General features: G+C 46.9%; 1 protein-coding gene across 1 annotated transcript in view; it reads left to right on the forward strand.

The window, feature by feature from the left end:
* Positions 1–257: 257 nt before the first annotated feature.
* Positions 258–17,319, forward strand: part of LOC129859089 (D(3) dopamine receptor-like) — a 36,562-nt gene continuing 19,500 nt past the window's right edge. The window contains exons 1-5 of the mRNA XM_055928457.1: positions 258–723; positions 1,329–1,441; positions 5,641–5,786; positions 9,427–9,674; positions 13,489–13,554. Of these exons, the coding sequence (XP_055784432.1) occupies positions 349–723; positions 1,329–1,441; positions 5,641–5,786; positions 9,427–9,674; positions 13,489–13,554 (948 nt within the window). The 5' untranslated portion in view covers positions 258–348. The remainder of the gene's footprint in view (positions 724–1,328; positions 1,442–5,640; positions 5,787–9,426; positions 9,675–13,488; positions 13,555–17,319) is intronic.

Consider the following 17,319-nt stretch of genomic DNA (forward strand, 5'->3'; position numbering starts at 1 on the left):
AAAGCCCAGGAGGGCCGCATTTTCTGAGACACTGGATCTGGCGCGCCTGGCACCGATGATCATACCACGCTCAGAGTCGCTTAGGTCACTTGTTTTGCCCATTCTAACGTTCAGTCAAACAGTAACTGAATTCCTCGATGCCTGTCTGCCTGCTTTATATAGCAAGCCACGGCCACGTCTGTAGGAACAACCCTTTTCGTGAACGGGGTGGTGTACCTAATAAACTGGCCTCTGAGGGTAGATCTTGATCATGGTGATGTATCAGAATAGAACGTGATGTGACTCAGGGTTTCCCTATGGGGAGTACATCTCATATGATGTGTATGGATCTTTCTCTTAGTGGTTGTAATGGGACCAGCTCCATCCCTGTCCCTCTCTCCCATACAGGTCTCTCACCCAGCCCCTCTCCCATGTCACCGAGACGTCTCCATGGCAATGTTTAGCGTCTCTGAACGCTTCTTCTGGAATGACTCGGAAGGGATTCGGGAAGACCTCCTCCATGGGAATTCCTCTGGTGGTTGGGAGGAGGATACAGAGCGTAACTACTACGCCATGCTGTATTCCCTACTCATCCTGGCCATCATGTTTGGCAACGTGCTGGTGTGTCTGGCTGTGGTGCGGGAGAGGTCCCTCCAGACCACCACCAACTACCTGGTGGTGAGCCTGGCTGTAGCTGACCTGCTGGTGGCGTCGCTGGTCATGCCCTGGGCTGTCTACCTGGAGGTGAGGGTCCACCTGGGTGGAGGGGGGGGGGGACCAGGGATGGGGAGGGAGGGTATTTAGAGGCGAGGGTCCACCTGGGTGGGGGGTACCAGGGTTGGGTTGAGGAGGGAGGGAGGGAGGGTATTGACTGCTGGAGGGGAGGGTACTGACTGGGGAGGGACTGCTGACTGCTGAGCGTCACATAGGGTGTTTGACTGGACCCCATAAGGAGAGGAAGGGTGCATGTGGATGGGTGTGATTGTGTGTGTTCCCATCTAAGACCAGGAGATCCAGCAGTCAGGTGATGCAGCTCAGAACACATCTCTGTCAGACAGTTGTTACCACGTATTATAGTGCCTAAGGGAAGGCCTGTCTGAGCAGTACTATCTGCCTGGCTGAGGCGGCAGGAACTGGGAGTGTGTAATTGTCCTTGTGGAGGGTGTGAATGTGAGGGCATAATTGAACTGTGTGTGAGGTTTTTTTCTCTCGATCATGCTGTATTGTGGAGGGGAGAGAGACAGAGAGAGAATCATATATTTGATGTGTGTGTTTATGAATGATGATGATTGATATTGATGATGAAGCTGTTTGAATGTGTGTCATGTGACCCTGTGTTTCCTGTTCAGGTGGTCGGAGGGGCGTGGCTCTTCAGCAGGATGTACTGTAACGTCTTTGTCACCCTGGATGTCATGATGTGTACTGCCAGCATTCTCAACCTGTGTGCTATCAGCATCGACAGGTAAGGGGCTAGTTGTGTGTCTGTGTGTTTGTTTGTGAGCGTGTGTGTAAGAGATAGTGTGTGTGCTTGTCTTGAGTTATTTGTTGTTGTTTTGAAAGTGTGTTGAAATGGACATATACAGTAGGATTGAAGTGTGTGTGCCTTTAAATATTTGATTATAAACTCTCTCACGAGAAACATTGCATTCATAAACCTTTGCTGGCTCTGATCCCCTTGTTATGTGCATTTGCAGTATGGAGGTGCCTGTACCCTCTAGGTTAGCATGCTGTATGATATTGTCAAATACTTCATCGTGTTTACTGTTGATGTGCATTGGGTAAGTACATTATTTATTTGCTTAGTTTTCCAGCTCACGTTATGGTTCATATTTAACAACTCTGTGGGGGCTGAACCCACACGACCATTGGGCACAACATGCTCTTAACCATCAAATAAATAGGAAAACAGGGGCCAGAATACATTGTGTGTGTGTGTGTGTGTGTGTGTGTGTGTGTGTGTGTGTTTTGTTTTGTTTGTTTAGAGTGAAGGCGTATGGTTATTCTCTGTAGGTGTGTGCCTTTGTACTGAGAATCACTGATTAGCAGCTTAGTCCTGACAGGTGAATCATTAACACCTCGGTGTGAAGGATGTTTGTATGCATGCTGTCGTGGTAATTTCCTGTATTACTCAATAAAGAGAGAGAGAGAGAGCCAACCACACACAAGTCAGAGTTAAATTATATATTCAATTTTTAATATATATACAAGCTTCACCAAAGCCCTTTTTGACTCTCAGATCAATTCAGTGTCTATAAATGAATTCTCTGAGAGTCCTTACAAAACAATTCTTAGTTTCATTCATAGCCAAGATACACCCCTCTCAACTTACAAAGAATCCTTTACCCGAAAGAGGAGTATCCTATCGCTAGACAGCATCAGCTATAAATCATCGTTCAGTTTGATCTCCCAAGACAAGATTTCAATCTCATGCTTGATACTTCCCTGTCTACCAAAACATTACCTCATCCAATGGCATATATCAATAGTCATTTCTAGATACTCCGAAACCTGGATAAACTCAAAATCAGACAGTGAGCCCCTTAGGTCAAATACTAGGTCAAGATAAGGGCAACCTCAGAGGGGACATACAATGGTTCCAAACACGGCCAAACTCCTTCCCCCTATGAGAAAAGTAGGGAGTGACTGGCGTACAGACATTGTATGAGATAACTAACTGGTTTCCCAATTAATAACTCCATCCCATGGTTTAGGAATAGTTACAAACAAAGTTCCCATAAGAAAACAATGTTCCATTCTGTCCTCCTCCCTTTCTGATATTCTACATAGCACCACATGGTTTAACAGATATATTGACATATGAAGACAAGCCTGACCTCTCCCCTCTCTGGCCCCAAGTTACTAATCCCTAGCTCAGAAGATTCAATGACAAGTATCTCACAAGCATATGATGAAAATAACATCTTATCTATCTATGTTACTTAGCTATATCTGATTCTGCCACGACAATGCGTGCGGCCGTTTGAACATTGGTTTGTGTGTATGAGAGCGAGAGAGAGAGAGAGAGAGAGAGAGAGAGAGAGAGAGAGAGAAACAGAGAGAGAAACAGAGAGAGAAACAGAGAAAGAAACAGAGAGAGAGAAACAGAGAGAGAGAGAAACAGAGAGAGAGAGAAACACAGAGAGAGAGAGAGATATGGTCTGTTTAAATGTCCAGTGTGCATCATGTGTACACTGTATGTATTGTAATGATGCTGTACAGCGGCGGTCCCAATGATTTATCATTGCTCTCCCAGGAAACATTGCAACTTTATTATTATCATGTATTTTTTCCCCAGAGAGAATAGACCCTGCAACTGGGGGCATATACACTACCAGTCAAAAGTTTGGACACACCTACTCATTCAAGTGTTTTTCTTAATTTTTTACTATTTTCTACATTGTAGAATAATTTTGAGGACATCAAAACTATGAAATAACACATATGGAATCATGTAGTAACCAAAAAAGTGTTAAACAAATCAAAATATATTTTATATTTGAGATTATTCAAAGTAGCCACATTTTGCCTTGATGACAGCTATGCACACTCTTGGCATTCTCTCAACCAGCTTCACCTGTAATGCTTTTCCAACAGTCTTCCAACAGAACCACACATGCAGAGATCATCCGTTCACCTACTCTGCATCTCACAAAGACATGGCGGTCAAATTTGGACTCATCAGACCAAAGGACAGAATTCCACCGGTCTAATAATGTCCATTGCTCATGTTTCATGGCCCAAGCAAGTCTCTTCTTATTATTGGTGTCCTTTAGTAGTGGTTTCTTTGCAGCAATTCAACCATGAAGACCTGATTCACGCAGTCTCCTCTGAACAGTTGATGTTGAGATGTGTCTGTTATTTGAACTCTGTGAAGCATGTATTTGAGCTGCAATTTCTGATGCTAGTAACTCTAATGAACCTATCTTCTGCAGCAGAGGTAACTCTGGGTCTTCCTTTCCTGTGATGGTCCTCATGAGAGCCAGTTTCATCATAGCACTTGATTGTTTTTGCGACTGCACTTGAAGAAACTTTAAAAGTTCTTGACATTTTCCGAAATGACTGACCTTCATGTCTTAAAGTAATGATGGACTGTCGTTACTCTTTGCTTATTTGAGCTGTTCTTTTCATAATATGGACTTGGTCTTTTACCAATAGGGCTATCTTCTGTATACCACCCCTACCTTGTCACAACACAACTGATTGGCTCAAACACATTAAGAAGGAAAGAAATTCTACAAATGAACTTTTAAGAAGGCACACCTGTTAATTGAAATGCATTCGAGGTGACTACCTCAGTGTGCAAAGCTGTCATCAAGACAAAGGGTGGCTACTTTGAAGAATCTCAATTCCATATTTGTTATTTCATAGTTTTGATGTCTTCCCTATTATTCTACAATGTAAAAAATAGTACAAATAAAGAAAAACCCTTGAATGAGTCCAAACTTTTGACTGGTACTGTATGTTTTGGGCATTTGATAGAGTGCCTTTCAAAGCACAAAAATACAGCCGTATTGCAATGCATTTGCAGTAAATGCAGGGCATTCATAATGTCCCATAGTTTATGGTGTTTAGTAAGAAAATATATTAAGAGAAACCAAGAGTATGAACCTGATTGATAATGTGATGGTGCATGCCCAGGGGTCAGAGTTCCACAGGGATCAACCCCTGAAGTGTTCTGAAGAGCTCCCATTCCTCTTGCCCAATGCTTCTTCACTGTTGTCATCTAGTTCTGTCAAATTGTTTTCCACACATTATTTTTTGACCTGTCCTAGGATCAGCTTGAAAATTAGCAAAAAGACACGAAGAGAGGGAGATAGAGAGTAAGAGAGAGAAAATGGGATAGTATTATTTTTAGCCTCTGATTGTTTCTCTCGTGTTTTTGTGCTATGTTACCATACCTCGAAAGGTAAGCTGGATCAAATCCCTGAGCTGACATGGTAAAAATCTGTTGTTCTGCCCCTGAGCAAGGCAGTTAACCCACTGTACCCCGGGCGCCGAAGTCGTGGATGTCGATTAAGGCAGCTCTCCGCACCTCTCTGATTCAGAGCGGTTGGGTTAAATGCAGAAGACACATTTTAGTTGAATGCATTCAGTTGTACAACTGACTAGGTATCCCCCTTTCCATTTCCCTTTCCTCCTCACCCCTTTACGTTTGGCGTGAGAAGAAAATGAATAATTACGTTGATGTGGTTAAACAATGGTGATGGCAGTAAGCTGGTTGTAGTGAAACGTGTTGTCTCATCAGTGTCTGAATCGGTTTGCCCCTTAATTACTGCTCCCTCTCTGTCACCGCCTCTACTCTCTCTGTTTGCACATGCTCATTACACATTATTGGCATATAACACAAGGTTGATACAGGTTTTAATCAAAGCTTTACTGGTCATATTGCTGAATAGTCAAATTGAGTAATTACAAAACAGTTTCAATATAAAAGCTCTTCATTTGCTGTTCCATTGTGGATCTTGACATCACAGTCTTAGGGCTTCCTTCTCTTTCTGTTAGCTTCTAATTTATCAAACTTTTTTGGCCTATGTCTTTTACAAACTTTTTTGGCCTCTGTCTTTTACAAACTTTTTTTCTCCCCCTTATGTTTCTTCCTCTAACTTGTCCAACTTCTTTGGCTTCTCCCTCTTACAAATTGTCTGTGTGATCCATGTCCAGGTACACAGCGGTGGTGATGCCTGTCCTCTACAACACCACACACAGCTCCAGGAAGCGGGTCTCGGCCATGATCGCGACAGTGTGGATCCTGGCCTTCGCTGTCTCCTGCCCCCTTCTGTTCGGATTCAACACATCAGGTGAGACACGTGAGTACAGGTGAGACGCACCCACACCCCCTTTGCTTATGTCAGACACGCCAGTGTAGATGAGATGGATGCCCAGTTTGAAATGAACCCCTAGCCAGCAAGGCCCTATAACCCTGTACTACTTCCTCATAGATCTGGAAGGATCGGATGGGTATAATATGGTAGCTGCGCCACCAAACCCTCTGGTTGGCTTGGGAGTGTTACCACCACATTGCTTTCGCCCATCCAGTCCTTATAGACAACTACAGGACATGTCGAGGCCGTTGTGGCTATTGAGACTGATTTTGGAATAGGCAACAGGCAACGGAACAGATGAGACACACTTTCAAAGATTAGGTAATGGAAGTAGAATTCTGTTCAATACTGCTATACAGACACCACAGAACAGGTGAGATATTAGACTTCACAGGTGAAGAACAGGTGAGATATTAGACTTCACAGGTTAAGACCAGGTGAGATATTAGACTTCACAGTTTAAGAACAGGTGAGATATTAGACCCCAAAGGTGAACTACACCAGAACAGGGGACTTGCTTAGCTCCAGTCATGGTTTGGTTGTAGTACTAGGCTGGGAAGGAGAGGAGCTCCAGTCAGAGTTTGGTTGTAGTACTAGGCTGGGAAGGAGAGGGGCTCCAGTCAGAGTTTGGTTGTAGTACTAGGCTGGGAAGGAGAGGAGCTCCAGTCAGAGTTTGGTTCTAGTACTAGGCTGGGAAGGAGAGGAGCTCCTGTCAGGGTTTGGTTGTAGTACTAGGCTGGGAAGGAGAGGAGCTCCAGTCAGGGTTTGGTTCTAGTACTAGGCTGGGAAGGAGAGGAGCTCCTGTCAGGGTTTGGTAGTAGTACTAGGCTGGGAAGGAGAGGAGCTCCAGTCAGGGTTTGGTTCTAGTACTAGGCTGGGAAGGAGAGGAGCTCCAGTCAGGGTTTGGTTCTAGTACTAGGCTGGGAAGGAGAGGAGCTCCTGTCAGGGTTTGGTTCTAGTACTAGGCTGGGAAGGAGAGGAGCTCCAGTCAGGGTTTGGTTGTAGTACTAGGCTGGGAAGGAGAGGAGCTCCAGTCAGGGTTTGGTCGTAGTACTAGGCTGGGAAGGAGAGGAGCTCCTGTCAGGGTTTGGTTGTAGTACTAGGCTGGGAAGGAGAGGAGCTCCAGTCAGGGTTTGGGAAGGAGAGGAGCTCCAGTCAGGGTTTGGTCGTAGTACTAGGTTGGGAAGGAGAGGAGCTCCAGTCAGGGTTTGGTTGTAGTACTAGAATGGGAAGGAGAGGAGCTCCAGTCAGGGTTTGGTCGTAGTACTAGGTTGGGAAGGAGAGGAGCTCCTGTCAGGGTTTGGTTGTAGTACTAGGCTGGGAAGGAGAGGAGCTCCAGTCAGGGTTTGGTTGTAGTACTAGGCTGGGAAGGAGAGGAGCTCCAGTCAGGGTTTGGTTGTAGTACTAGGCTGGGAAGGAGAGGAGCTCCAGTCAGGGTTTGGTTGTAGTACTAGGCTGGGAAGGAGAGGAGCTCCAGTCAGGGTTTGGTTGTAGTACTAGGCTGGGAAGGAGAGGAGCTCCAGTCAGAGTTTGGTTGTAGTACTAGGCTGGGAAGGAGAGGAGCTCCAGTCAGGGTTTGGTTCTAGTACTAGGCTGGGAAGGAGAGGAGCTCCAGTCAGGGTTTGGTTGTAGTACTAGGCTGGGAAGGAGAGGAGCTCCAGTCAGGGTTTGGTTGTAGTACTAGGCTGGGAAGGAGAGGAGCTCCAGTCAGGGTTTGGTTGTAGTACTAGGCTGGGAAGGAGAGGAGCTCCAGTCAGGGTTTGGTTGTAGTACTAGGCTGGGAAGGAGAGGAGCTCCAGTCAGGGTTTGGTTGTAGTACTAGGCTGGGAAGGAGAGGAGCTCCAGTCAGGGTTTGGTTGTAGTACTAGGTTGGGAAGGAGAGGAGCTCCAGTCAGGGTTTGGTAGTAGTACTAGGCTGGGAAGGAGAGGAGCTCCAGTCAGGGTTTGGTTGTAGTACTAGGCTGGGAAGGAGAGGAGCTCCAGTCAGGGTTTGGTTGTAGTACTAGGCTGGGAAGGAGAGGAGCTCCAGTCAGGGTTTGGTTGTAGTACTAGGTTGGGAAGGAGAGGAGCTCCAGTCAGGGTTTGGTCGTAGTACTAGGTTGGGAAGGAGAGGAGCTCCAGTCAGGGTTTGGTCGTAGTACTAGACTGGGAAGGAGAGGAGCTCCAGTCAGGGTTTGGTCGTAGTACTAGGTTGGGAAGGAGAGGAGCTCCAGTCAGGGTTTGGTTCTAGTACTAGGCTGGGAAGGAGAGGAGCTCCTGTCAGGGTTTGGTTCTAGTACTAGGCTGGGAAGGAGAGGAGCTCCAGTCAGGGTTTGGTTGTAGTACTAGGCTGGGAAGGAGAGGAGCTACAGTCAGGGTTTGGTAGTAGTACTAGGCTGGGAAGGAGAGGAGCTCCAGTCAGGGTTTGGTTGTAGTACTAGGCTGGGAAGGAGAGGAGCTCCAGTCAGGGTTTGGTTGTAGTACTAGGTTGGGAAGGAGAGGAGCTCCTGTCAGGGTTTGGTCGTAGTACTAGGTTGGAAAGGAGAGGAGCTCCAGTCAGGGTTTGGTTCTAGTACTAGGCTGGGAAGGAGAGGAGCTCCTGTCAGGGTTTGGTTCTAGTACTAGGCTGGGAAGGAGAGGAGCTCCAGTCAGGGTTTGGTAGTAGTACTAGGCTGGGAAGGAGAGGAGCTCCAGTCAGGGTTTGGTTGTAGTACTAGGCTGGGAAGGAGAGGGGCTCCAGTCAGAGTTTGGTTGTAGTACTAGGTTGGGAAGGAGAGGAGCTCCTGTCAGGGTTTGGTTGTAGTACTAGGCTGGGAAGGAGAGGAGCTCCAGTCAGGGTTTGGTTGTAGTACTAGGCTGGGAAGGAGAGGAGCTCCAGTCAGGGTTTGGGAAGGAGAGGAGCTCCAGTCAGGGTTTGGTTGTAGTACTATGCTGGGAAGGAGAGGAGCTCCAGTCAGGGTTTGGTTGTAGTACTAGGCTGGGAAGGAGAGGAGCTCCAGTCAGGGTTTGGTTGTAGTACTAGGCTGGGAAGGAGAGGAGCTCCAGTCAGGGTTTGGGAAGGAGAGGAGCTCCAGTCAGGGTTTGGTTGTAGTACTATGCTGGGAAGGAGAGGAGCTCCAGTCAGGGTTTGGTTGTAGTACTATGCTGGGAAGGAGAGGAGCTCCAGTCAGGGTTTGGTTGTAGTACTAGGCTGGGAAGGAGAGGAGCTCCAGTCTCAGTCAGTCAGTCTCCCTCCTAGGGTCCTTGTGTGGTGAAGTATGCACTATTGATCCGGAGCAAACACTGTTCAATCACGTCCGAATGAACACAGAGCTAACATGCAATTTGCATACTCCACATCAAGGGGTCAATGCCACTAATAGAAACGGGCCAATTTTCAGAGTATGGAAGGCTTCTCAACCCATGGACTTAAGTGGAGATTTAACTAAATGTGTCAATGCTACCTGGTTTGAGCAGGTAGCATTTTACCAATGTGTATCAAACATTTTTAAATGAAGTGTGTCAATAACAGATGACACTTACTACAGTTATCTTGCTAGAAGGCCGTACGAGCGGTGCTAAAAGAGACGTGTTGTTGATGTGTATTGTTTAGTCATTTGAACATAGTGGTTTTCTCCTCACCGTGGTTTTCTTCTTCCTCTCTCAGACGACCCGACGGTGTGCTCCATCTCCAACCCTGACTTTGTCATCTACTCGTCGGTGGTGTCCTTCTACCTGCCCTTCATCGTCACCCTGCTGGTGTACATCCGCATCTACGTCTTCCTCAGGAAGAGGAGGAAGAGGATCGCCTTCCGCCAGGCCAGCAGCGGGAAGGTCCAGCCAGGTTCGGCCCAGCCCTCCGCGGTGAGAACACAGCCATATGGTCCCACAGTGACTGTGCAAATGAACATGGAAGTGAGTGCATTCACTCTCATACAACGCACACACACAAACACATATGCATGCATCAGCCTAGCAGTTAAGAGTGTTGGGCCTGTAACTGAAAGGTCGCCGGTTCGAATACCCAAGACAACTAGGTGAAAAATCTGCCAATGTGCCCTTGAGCAAGGCACTTAACCCTAATTGCTCCTGTAAGTCGTTCTGGATAAGAGCGTCTGGTAAAATGTCAAATGTAAGGGTTTCCTTATAGAAAAGATAGCAAGCTCAATGTGAAGCTCACGTCAACATTTCACTCATGAATAGCCAATGTCACAAGTGGCATCTGTCATGGTGATGTCAATGTCCACCGCCATTGTATAAAACGTGCACAATTGCCATGGAAACGGAGTGTGGCGATTATCCAGATATTAGGTTGGCGTAGTTACAGGAGTGACAATGATAATACCTCTCCAAGGAGCTGTTGTGAGCTCCGCTCTGCTGTCTAGGTGGCCTGGCGCCATGTGATGTAGATAGGGGAATGTATCTGTGATGTGAGAGTTGAACAGGCTCAGTTCTATTCACCTCTCAGTTCAGGTTATATGATAAGGTGGGATCTGAGGAGCCGTAGGCTTGGGGAGTTTCTTTGATCATTGCAGTCACGATCAGTCAGTTTCAGGGTCATTTCCGTTACACTCGAGGTTTCAGGGTCATTTTCGTTACACTTGAGGTTTCAGGGTCATTTACGTTACACTAGAGGTTTCAGGGTCATTTACGTTGCACTAGAGGTTTCTGGGTAATTTACGTTACACTCAAGATTTCAGGGTAATTTACGTTACACTCAAGATTTCAGGGTCATTTACGTTACACTAGAGGTTTCAGGGTCATTTACGTTACACTCGAGGTTTCAGGGTCATTTACGTTACACTAGAGGTTTCAGGGTCATTTACGTTACACTCGAGGTTTCAGGGTCATTTACGTTACACTCGAGGTTTCAGGGTCATTTACGTTACACTCGAGGTTTCAGGGTCATTTACGTTACACTCGAGGTTTCAGGGTCATTTACGTTGCACTAGAGGTTTCAGGGTCATTTACGTTACGCCAGAGGTTTCAGGGTCATTTACGTTACGCCAGAGGTTTCAGGGTCATTTACATTACACTCGAGGTTTCAGGGTCATTTACGTTACACTAGAGGTTTCTGGGTAATTTACGTTACACTCGAGGTTTCAGGGTCATTTACGTTACACTAGAGGTTTCAGGGTAATTTACGTTACACTCAAGATTTCAGGGTAATTTACGTTACACTCAAGATTTCAGGGTCATTTACGTTACACTAGAGCAGGGGTGTCAAACTCATTCCACGGAGGGCCTAGTGTCTGCAGGTTTTTGGTTTTTCCTTTCAATAAAGCCCTAGACAACCAGGTGTGGGGAGTTCCTAACTAATTAGTGATGTTAATTCATCAATCAAGTACAAGGGAGGAGCGAAAACCCGTACACTCGGCCCCCCGTGGAATGAGTTTGACACCTGTGCACTAGAGGTTTCAGGGTCATTTTCGTTACACCAGAGGTTTCAGGGTAATTTACGTTACACTCAAGATTTCAGGGTCATTTACGTTACACTAGAGGTTTCAGGGTCATTTACGTTACACTCGAGGTTTCAGGGTCATTTACGTTACACTAGAGGTTTCAGGGTCATTTACGTTACACTCGAGGTTTCAGGGTCATTTACGTTACACTAGAGGTTTCAGGGTCATTTACGTTACACTCGAGGTTTCAGGGTCATTTACGTTACACTCGAGGTTTCAGGGTCATTTACGTTACACTCGAGGTTTCAGGGTCATTTACGTTACACTCGAGGTTTCAGGGTCATTTGTGTTACACTCGAGGTTTCAGGGTCATTTACGTTACACTCGAGGTTTCAGGGTCATTTACGTTACACTCGAGGTTTCAGGGTCATTTACGTTACACTCGAGGTTTCAGGGTCATTTACGTTACACTAGAGGTTTCAGGGTCATTTACGTTACACTCGAGGTTTCAGGGTCATTTACGTTACACTCGAGGTTTCAGGGTCATTTACGTTACACTAGAGGTTTCAGGGTCATTTACGTTACACTAGAGGTTTCAGGGTCATTTACGTTACACTAGAGGTTTCAGGGTCATTTACGTTACGCTAGAGGTTTCAGGATCATTTACGTTACGCTAGAGGTTTCAGGGTCATTTACGTTACACTAGAGGTTTCAGGGTAATTTACGTTACACTAGAGGTTTCAGGGTCATTTACGTTACGCTAGAGGTTTCAGGATCATTTACGTTACGCTAGAGGTGACTAAGGTCATGTCCATGATGTGACGGTAGCAGGTGGAAAGATTGTAGGACACACTATGTTACAGTCTATTTTTGACCTATACTTAACAAAAATATAAATGCAACATGCAACAATTTCAAGATAAGTTCATATCAGAAAATCAGTCAATGGAAATTAATTAATTAGACCCTAGTATATGGATTTCACATGACTGAGCAGGGGTGCAGCCAATTGTGGGCCTTGGAGGGCATAGGCCCACCCACTTGGGAGCCAGGCCCAGCCAATCAGAATGAGTTTTCTCCCACAAAAGGGCTTGGGAAAACGCATGTGGCGTTCCTGGGCTGGCATGGTTATACATGGTCTGAGGTTGTGAGGCCGGTTGGACGTACTGCCAAATTCTCTAAAACGACGTTGGAGGCAGCTTATGGTAGAGAAATTAACATTAAATGATCTGGCAACAGCTCTGGTGGACATTCCTGCAGTCAGCTCCCTCAAAAGTAGAGACATCTGTGGCATTGTGTTGTGTGACAAACCTGCTAATTTTAAAGTGGCCTTAAATTGTCCCCCGCACAAGGTGCACCTGCGGGCGGGCCTGCGTGCGTCCATGTCATTACTCTGTGCTCATGAAACATGGGACCAACACTTTATGTTGCGTTTATATTTTTGTTCAATGTACTTAGAAATCACATTGTCAAACAAATGGTAATTACATGATAACTCTAAACAAATGACTATTTTGTTATTTGGAATTCAGTAAAATAGTCCATTAAATAATTTTTTGTTCCAAAAAGTGCCAATTGTTACCAGATAATTGTCTTAGTAACCAAGCAACACCATCTGGAGGGAAGTCAAATAACTCGGATTGTATTAGTGACATGCGGGTTATGAAATCAAATCCTTCATTTGAGTGGCGGATTGTGGGATCATTTCCAGTCTTTAACCCCAGGTGTGGATCATATTCATTATGGGATGGTTGTTTAGTCAGCTCACATTCCAGGAGAAATCTGGGATGAGGGAACTAACGGAGTAGAGTGCTGTTTGGGAATGTTAGAACAGGGTTTAGTTCCAGCTAACTGGAGCAACATTTGATATGGAGACAAGAGCCCGTCTTTATTTTTGTATTAAAGAATGTAGTTTTTTTCTCACCTTCTAATTTTATTAGAGTCAAGCAGAGTTTACCTCAAGATCATCAGCAACACAGCAGGCAAAGATATTGAGAATCCGGTTTAAGTTGTTGGACGGCCCTGTGACACAGGCGGTTTAGTTAACAGCTACTAGATGGATGGATGGATGGATGGGTGGGTGGATGGATGGGGGGGGATGGGTGGGTTTTGGATGGATGGGTGGGGGGATGGGAGGGTGCTGACTGCTGGAAAAAAGTTGTTTCCCTTTGAAGGGTGAGTCAGATGTGATATTTCCTCTCTGCCACCCCTCTCTCCCTCCTCTCCCCATCTCTCTCTCCCTCTCTCTTACCACATGTCTGTTTACCTGTTGAAGGATGAGTCAGTCATCATTTGTATCTCTCTCTCCCTTCATCTCTCTCTCCCAGGAGAAGTGTCTGCAGGAGGAGTCCCCCAAGGAGAACAGAGACCTGTCCCCCATCAGGATCAAAGTGGTAAGAAAGAGCAGTTTGTGTGTGTGTGTGTGTGTGTGTGTGTGTGTGTGTGTGTGTGTGTGTGTGTGTGTGTGTGTGTGTGTGTGTGTGTGTGTGTGTGTGGGTGTGTGGGTGTGTGTGGGTGGGCGTGTGAGTGTGGGTGTGTGGGTGTGAGTGTGGGTGTGTGTGGTGTGTGTGTGGTGTGTGGGTGGGCGTGTGTGTGTGTGTGTGTGTATGTGTGGGTGGGTGGGTGGGCGTGTATGTGTGGGTGTGGGTGTGTGTGCCTGCGTGTGTCCATGTCATTAGTCTGTGCTAGCCCTTTATTTGTCACACCAATCCACAAATGACTTCAAAGATGGAGCAAATGACAAGCTTTAATTCCCCCCTGTAAACAGTGCTGCGAGGCTCGGCTGTTATACGCAAGTTTAGACTGACAGGCGGAAACATGAGGAACAGGAAGGTCCCTGACAGGGCGGAAATCAGGACACATGTGGAATCATGAATAAATGTCAGAGAGTCAGGTCAGCTGGTGTCCCAGGTCTGAATCAATCCCTTATTATAGGGGAAATGTGAAAGTGAACAGCTGCATCTAAATATCAGACAAGGGGTTGTCTTTGGACCAGGGCCGGTTTCCCAAAAGCATCTTAAGGCTAAGTTAATCTTAGAACCTATAAAATGATCTTATGCTTATGAACTTATGCTTTTGGAAAACCGGGCCCTGATCAACAGTATGGTTGTCTATGGACCAGATCATGGCGAAGATGGCGCCGGAGAGGATGACTGCCGTTTTATCGACTCTTAACCCACTATGCTATTTTGTTCCTATTTTCGCATTGTTTGTAACTTATTTTGTACGTAATGTTTCTGCTACCGTCTCTTGTGAAAAGAGCTTCTGTACATCAGAACAGCAATTACTCACCAAGAATTAGACTAATAATTTTTCTTTAATGAGTCAGGAAGGATATAATCTAAAAACCTGAACAGGCCCTCATCCCTGTCATTTGCTGGAGAAAGAAACTGAGATTTCCGTGAGAGATCGGAGTGCCTTGTGAGGATCAGGCGACGAGTGGCTAATCTGCGTTTGCCATCCGTACTGTTAGACAATGTTCAATCGCTGGAAAATAAATGGGACGAACTGAAAGCACGTATATTCTACCAACGGGACATTAAAAACTGTAATATCTTATGTTTCACCGAGTCGTGGCTGAACGACGACATTAATAACATACAGCTGTTGGGTTATACACTCTAACCTAATAAGACCAGCAGAGGGAAGCACAGGGACAAGACATGATGATCAAAGACAAAACATGACAGTACCCCCCCACTCACCAAGCGCCTCCTGGCGCACTCGAGGAGGAACCCTGGCGGCGACGAAGGAAATCATCAATCAACGAACGGTCCAGCACGTCCCGAGATGGAACCCAACTCCTCTCCTCAGGACCGTAACCCTCCCAATCCACTAAGTACTGGTGACCACGTCCCTGAGAACGCATGTCCATGATCCTCCGTTCCTTGTAAATAGGAGCGCCCTCGACAAGGACGGGAGGGGGGGGAGGGAAGACGAACTGGGGCGCGAAGAACAGGCTTGACACAAGAGACATGGAAGACAGGGTGGACGCGACGAAGATGTCGCGGAAGAAGCAGTCGCACAGCGACAGGATTAACGACCTGAGAGACACGGAACGGACCAATGAACCGCGGAGTCAACTTGCGAGAAGCTGTCGTAAGGGAAAGGTTACGAGTGGAAAGCCACACTCTCTGACCGCGACAATACCTAGGACTCTTAATCCTACGTTTATTGGCGGCTCTCACAGTCCTCCCCGCAGACGAAGGCAGACCGGTAATAAAGTCTAAGGCGATCTGAGAACATGGTCGAGAAGGAATGGGAAGCGGTCTAAGACGACCGGCAGGAGGAGAGTTACCTGACTTAGTCTGCGCGCAGTCCGAACTAGCAGCCACAAAACGGCGCGTGTCCCGCTCCTGAGTAGGCCACCAAAACCGCTGGCGAATAGTAGCAAGCGTACCCCGAACGCCGGGGTGGCCAGCTAACTTGGCAGAATGAGCCCACTGAAGAACAGCCAGACGAGTAGAGACAGGAACGAACAGAAGGTTACTAGGACAAGCGCGCGGCGACGCAGTGTGAGTGAGTGCTTGCTTTACCTGTCTCTCAATTCCCCAGACAGTCAACCCGACAACACGCCCTTCAGGAAGAATCCCCTCGGGTTCGGTAGAAACCACTGGAGAACTAAAGAGACGGGATAAAGCATCAGGCTTGGTGTTCTTATTTCCCGGACGATAGGAAATCTCGAACTCGAAATGAGCGAAAAACAACGCCCAACGAGCTTGACGTGCATTAAGTCGTTTGGCAGAACGGATGTACTCAAGGTTCTTATGGTCAGTCCAAACGACAAAAGGAACGGTCGCCCCCTCCAACCACTGTCGCCATTCGCCTAAGGCTAAGCGGATGGCGAGCAGTTCGCGGTTACCCACATCATAGTTGCGTTCCGATGGCGACAAGCGATGAGAAAAGTAAGCGCAAGGATGGACCTTATCGTCAGACTGGAAGCGCTGGGACAGAATGGCTCCCACGCCCACCTCTGAAGCGTCAACCTCGACAATGAATTGTTTAGTGACGTCAGGAGTAACAAGGATAGGGGCGGATGTAAAACGCTTCTTGAGGAGATCAAAAGCTCCCTGGGCGGAACCGGACCACTTAAAGCAAGACTTGACAGAAGTCAGAGCTGTGAGAGGAGCAGCCACTTGACCGAAATTACGAATGAAACGCCGATAGAAATTAGCGAAACCGAGAAAGCGCTGTAACTCGACACGTGACTTAGGAACGGGCCAATCGCTGACAGCCTGGACCTTAGCGGGATCCATCTGAATGCCTTCAGCAGACAGATAATCCTCGAGAGCCTTACGTTCGGAAGCCGACAGAGAGAATAATCTACCCCGAGGGGGAGTGGTCCCCCGGAAGGAGATCAATACAACAATCATACGACCGGTGAGGAGGAAGAGAGTTGGCTCTGGACTGACTGAAGACCGTGCGTAGATCATGATATTCCTCCGGCACTCCTGTCACATCACCAGGCTCCTCCTGAGTAGAGGGGACAGAAGAAACAGGAGGGATAGCAGACATTAAACACTTCACATGACAAGAAACGTTCCAGGATAGGATAGAATTACTAGACCAATTAATAGAAGGATTATGACATACTAGCCAGGGATGACCCAAAACAACAGGTGTAACAGGTGAACAAAAAATCAAAAAAGAAATGGTCTCACTATGGTTACCAGATACTGTGAGGGTTAAAGGTAGTGTCTCACATCTGATACTGGGGAGAGGACTACCATCTAAGGCGAACATGGGTGTGAGCCTCCCTAACTGTCTGAGAGGAATGTCATGTTTCCGAGCCCATGCTTCGTCCATAAAACAACCCTCAGCCCCAGAGTCTATCAAGGCACTGCAGGAAGCAGCCGACCCGGTCCAGCGTAGATGGACCGACAAGGTAGTACAGGATCTTGATGGAGAGACCTGAGTAGTAGCGCTCACCCGTAGCCCTCCGCTTACTGATGAGCTCTGGCCTTTAACTGGACATGACATGACAAAATGTCCAGCAGAACCGCAATAGAAGCAAAGGCGGTTGGTGATTCTCCGTTCCCTCTCCTTAGTCGAGATGTGAATACCTCCCAGCTGCATGGGCTCAGTCTCTGAGCCGATGGAAGGAGATGGTTGAGATGCGGAGAAGGGAAACCCCGTTAACGCGAGCTCTCTTCCACGAG

Source organism: Salvelinus fontinalis, chromosome 7 (assembly GCF_029448725.1).
Source record: "Salvelinus fontinalis isolate EN_2023a chromosome 7, ASM2944872v1, whole genome shotgun sequence".
Lineage (NCBI taxonomy): Eukaryota > Metazoa > Chordata > Actinopteri > Salmoniformes > Salmonidae > Salvelinus > Salvelinus fontinalis.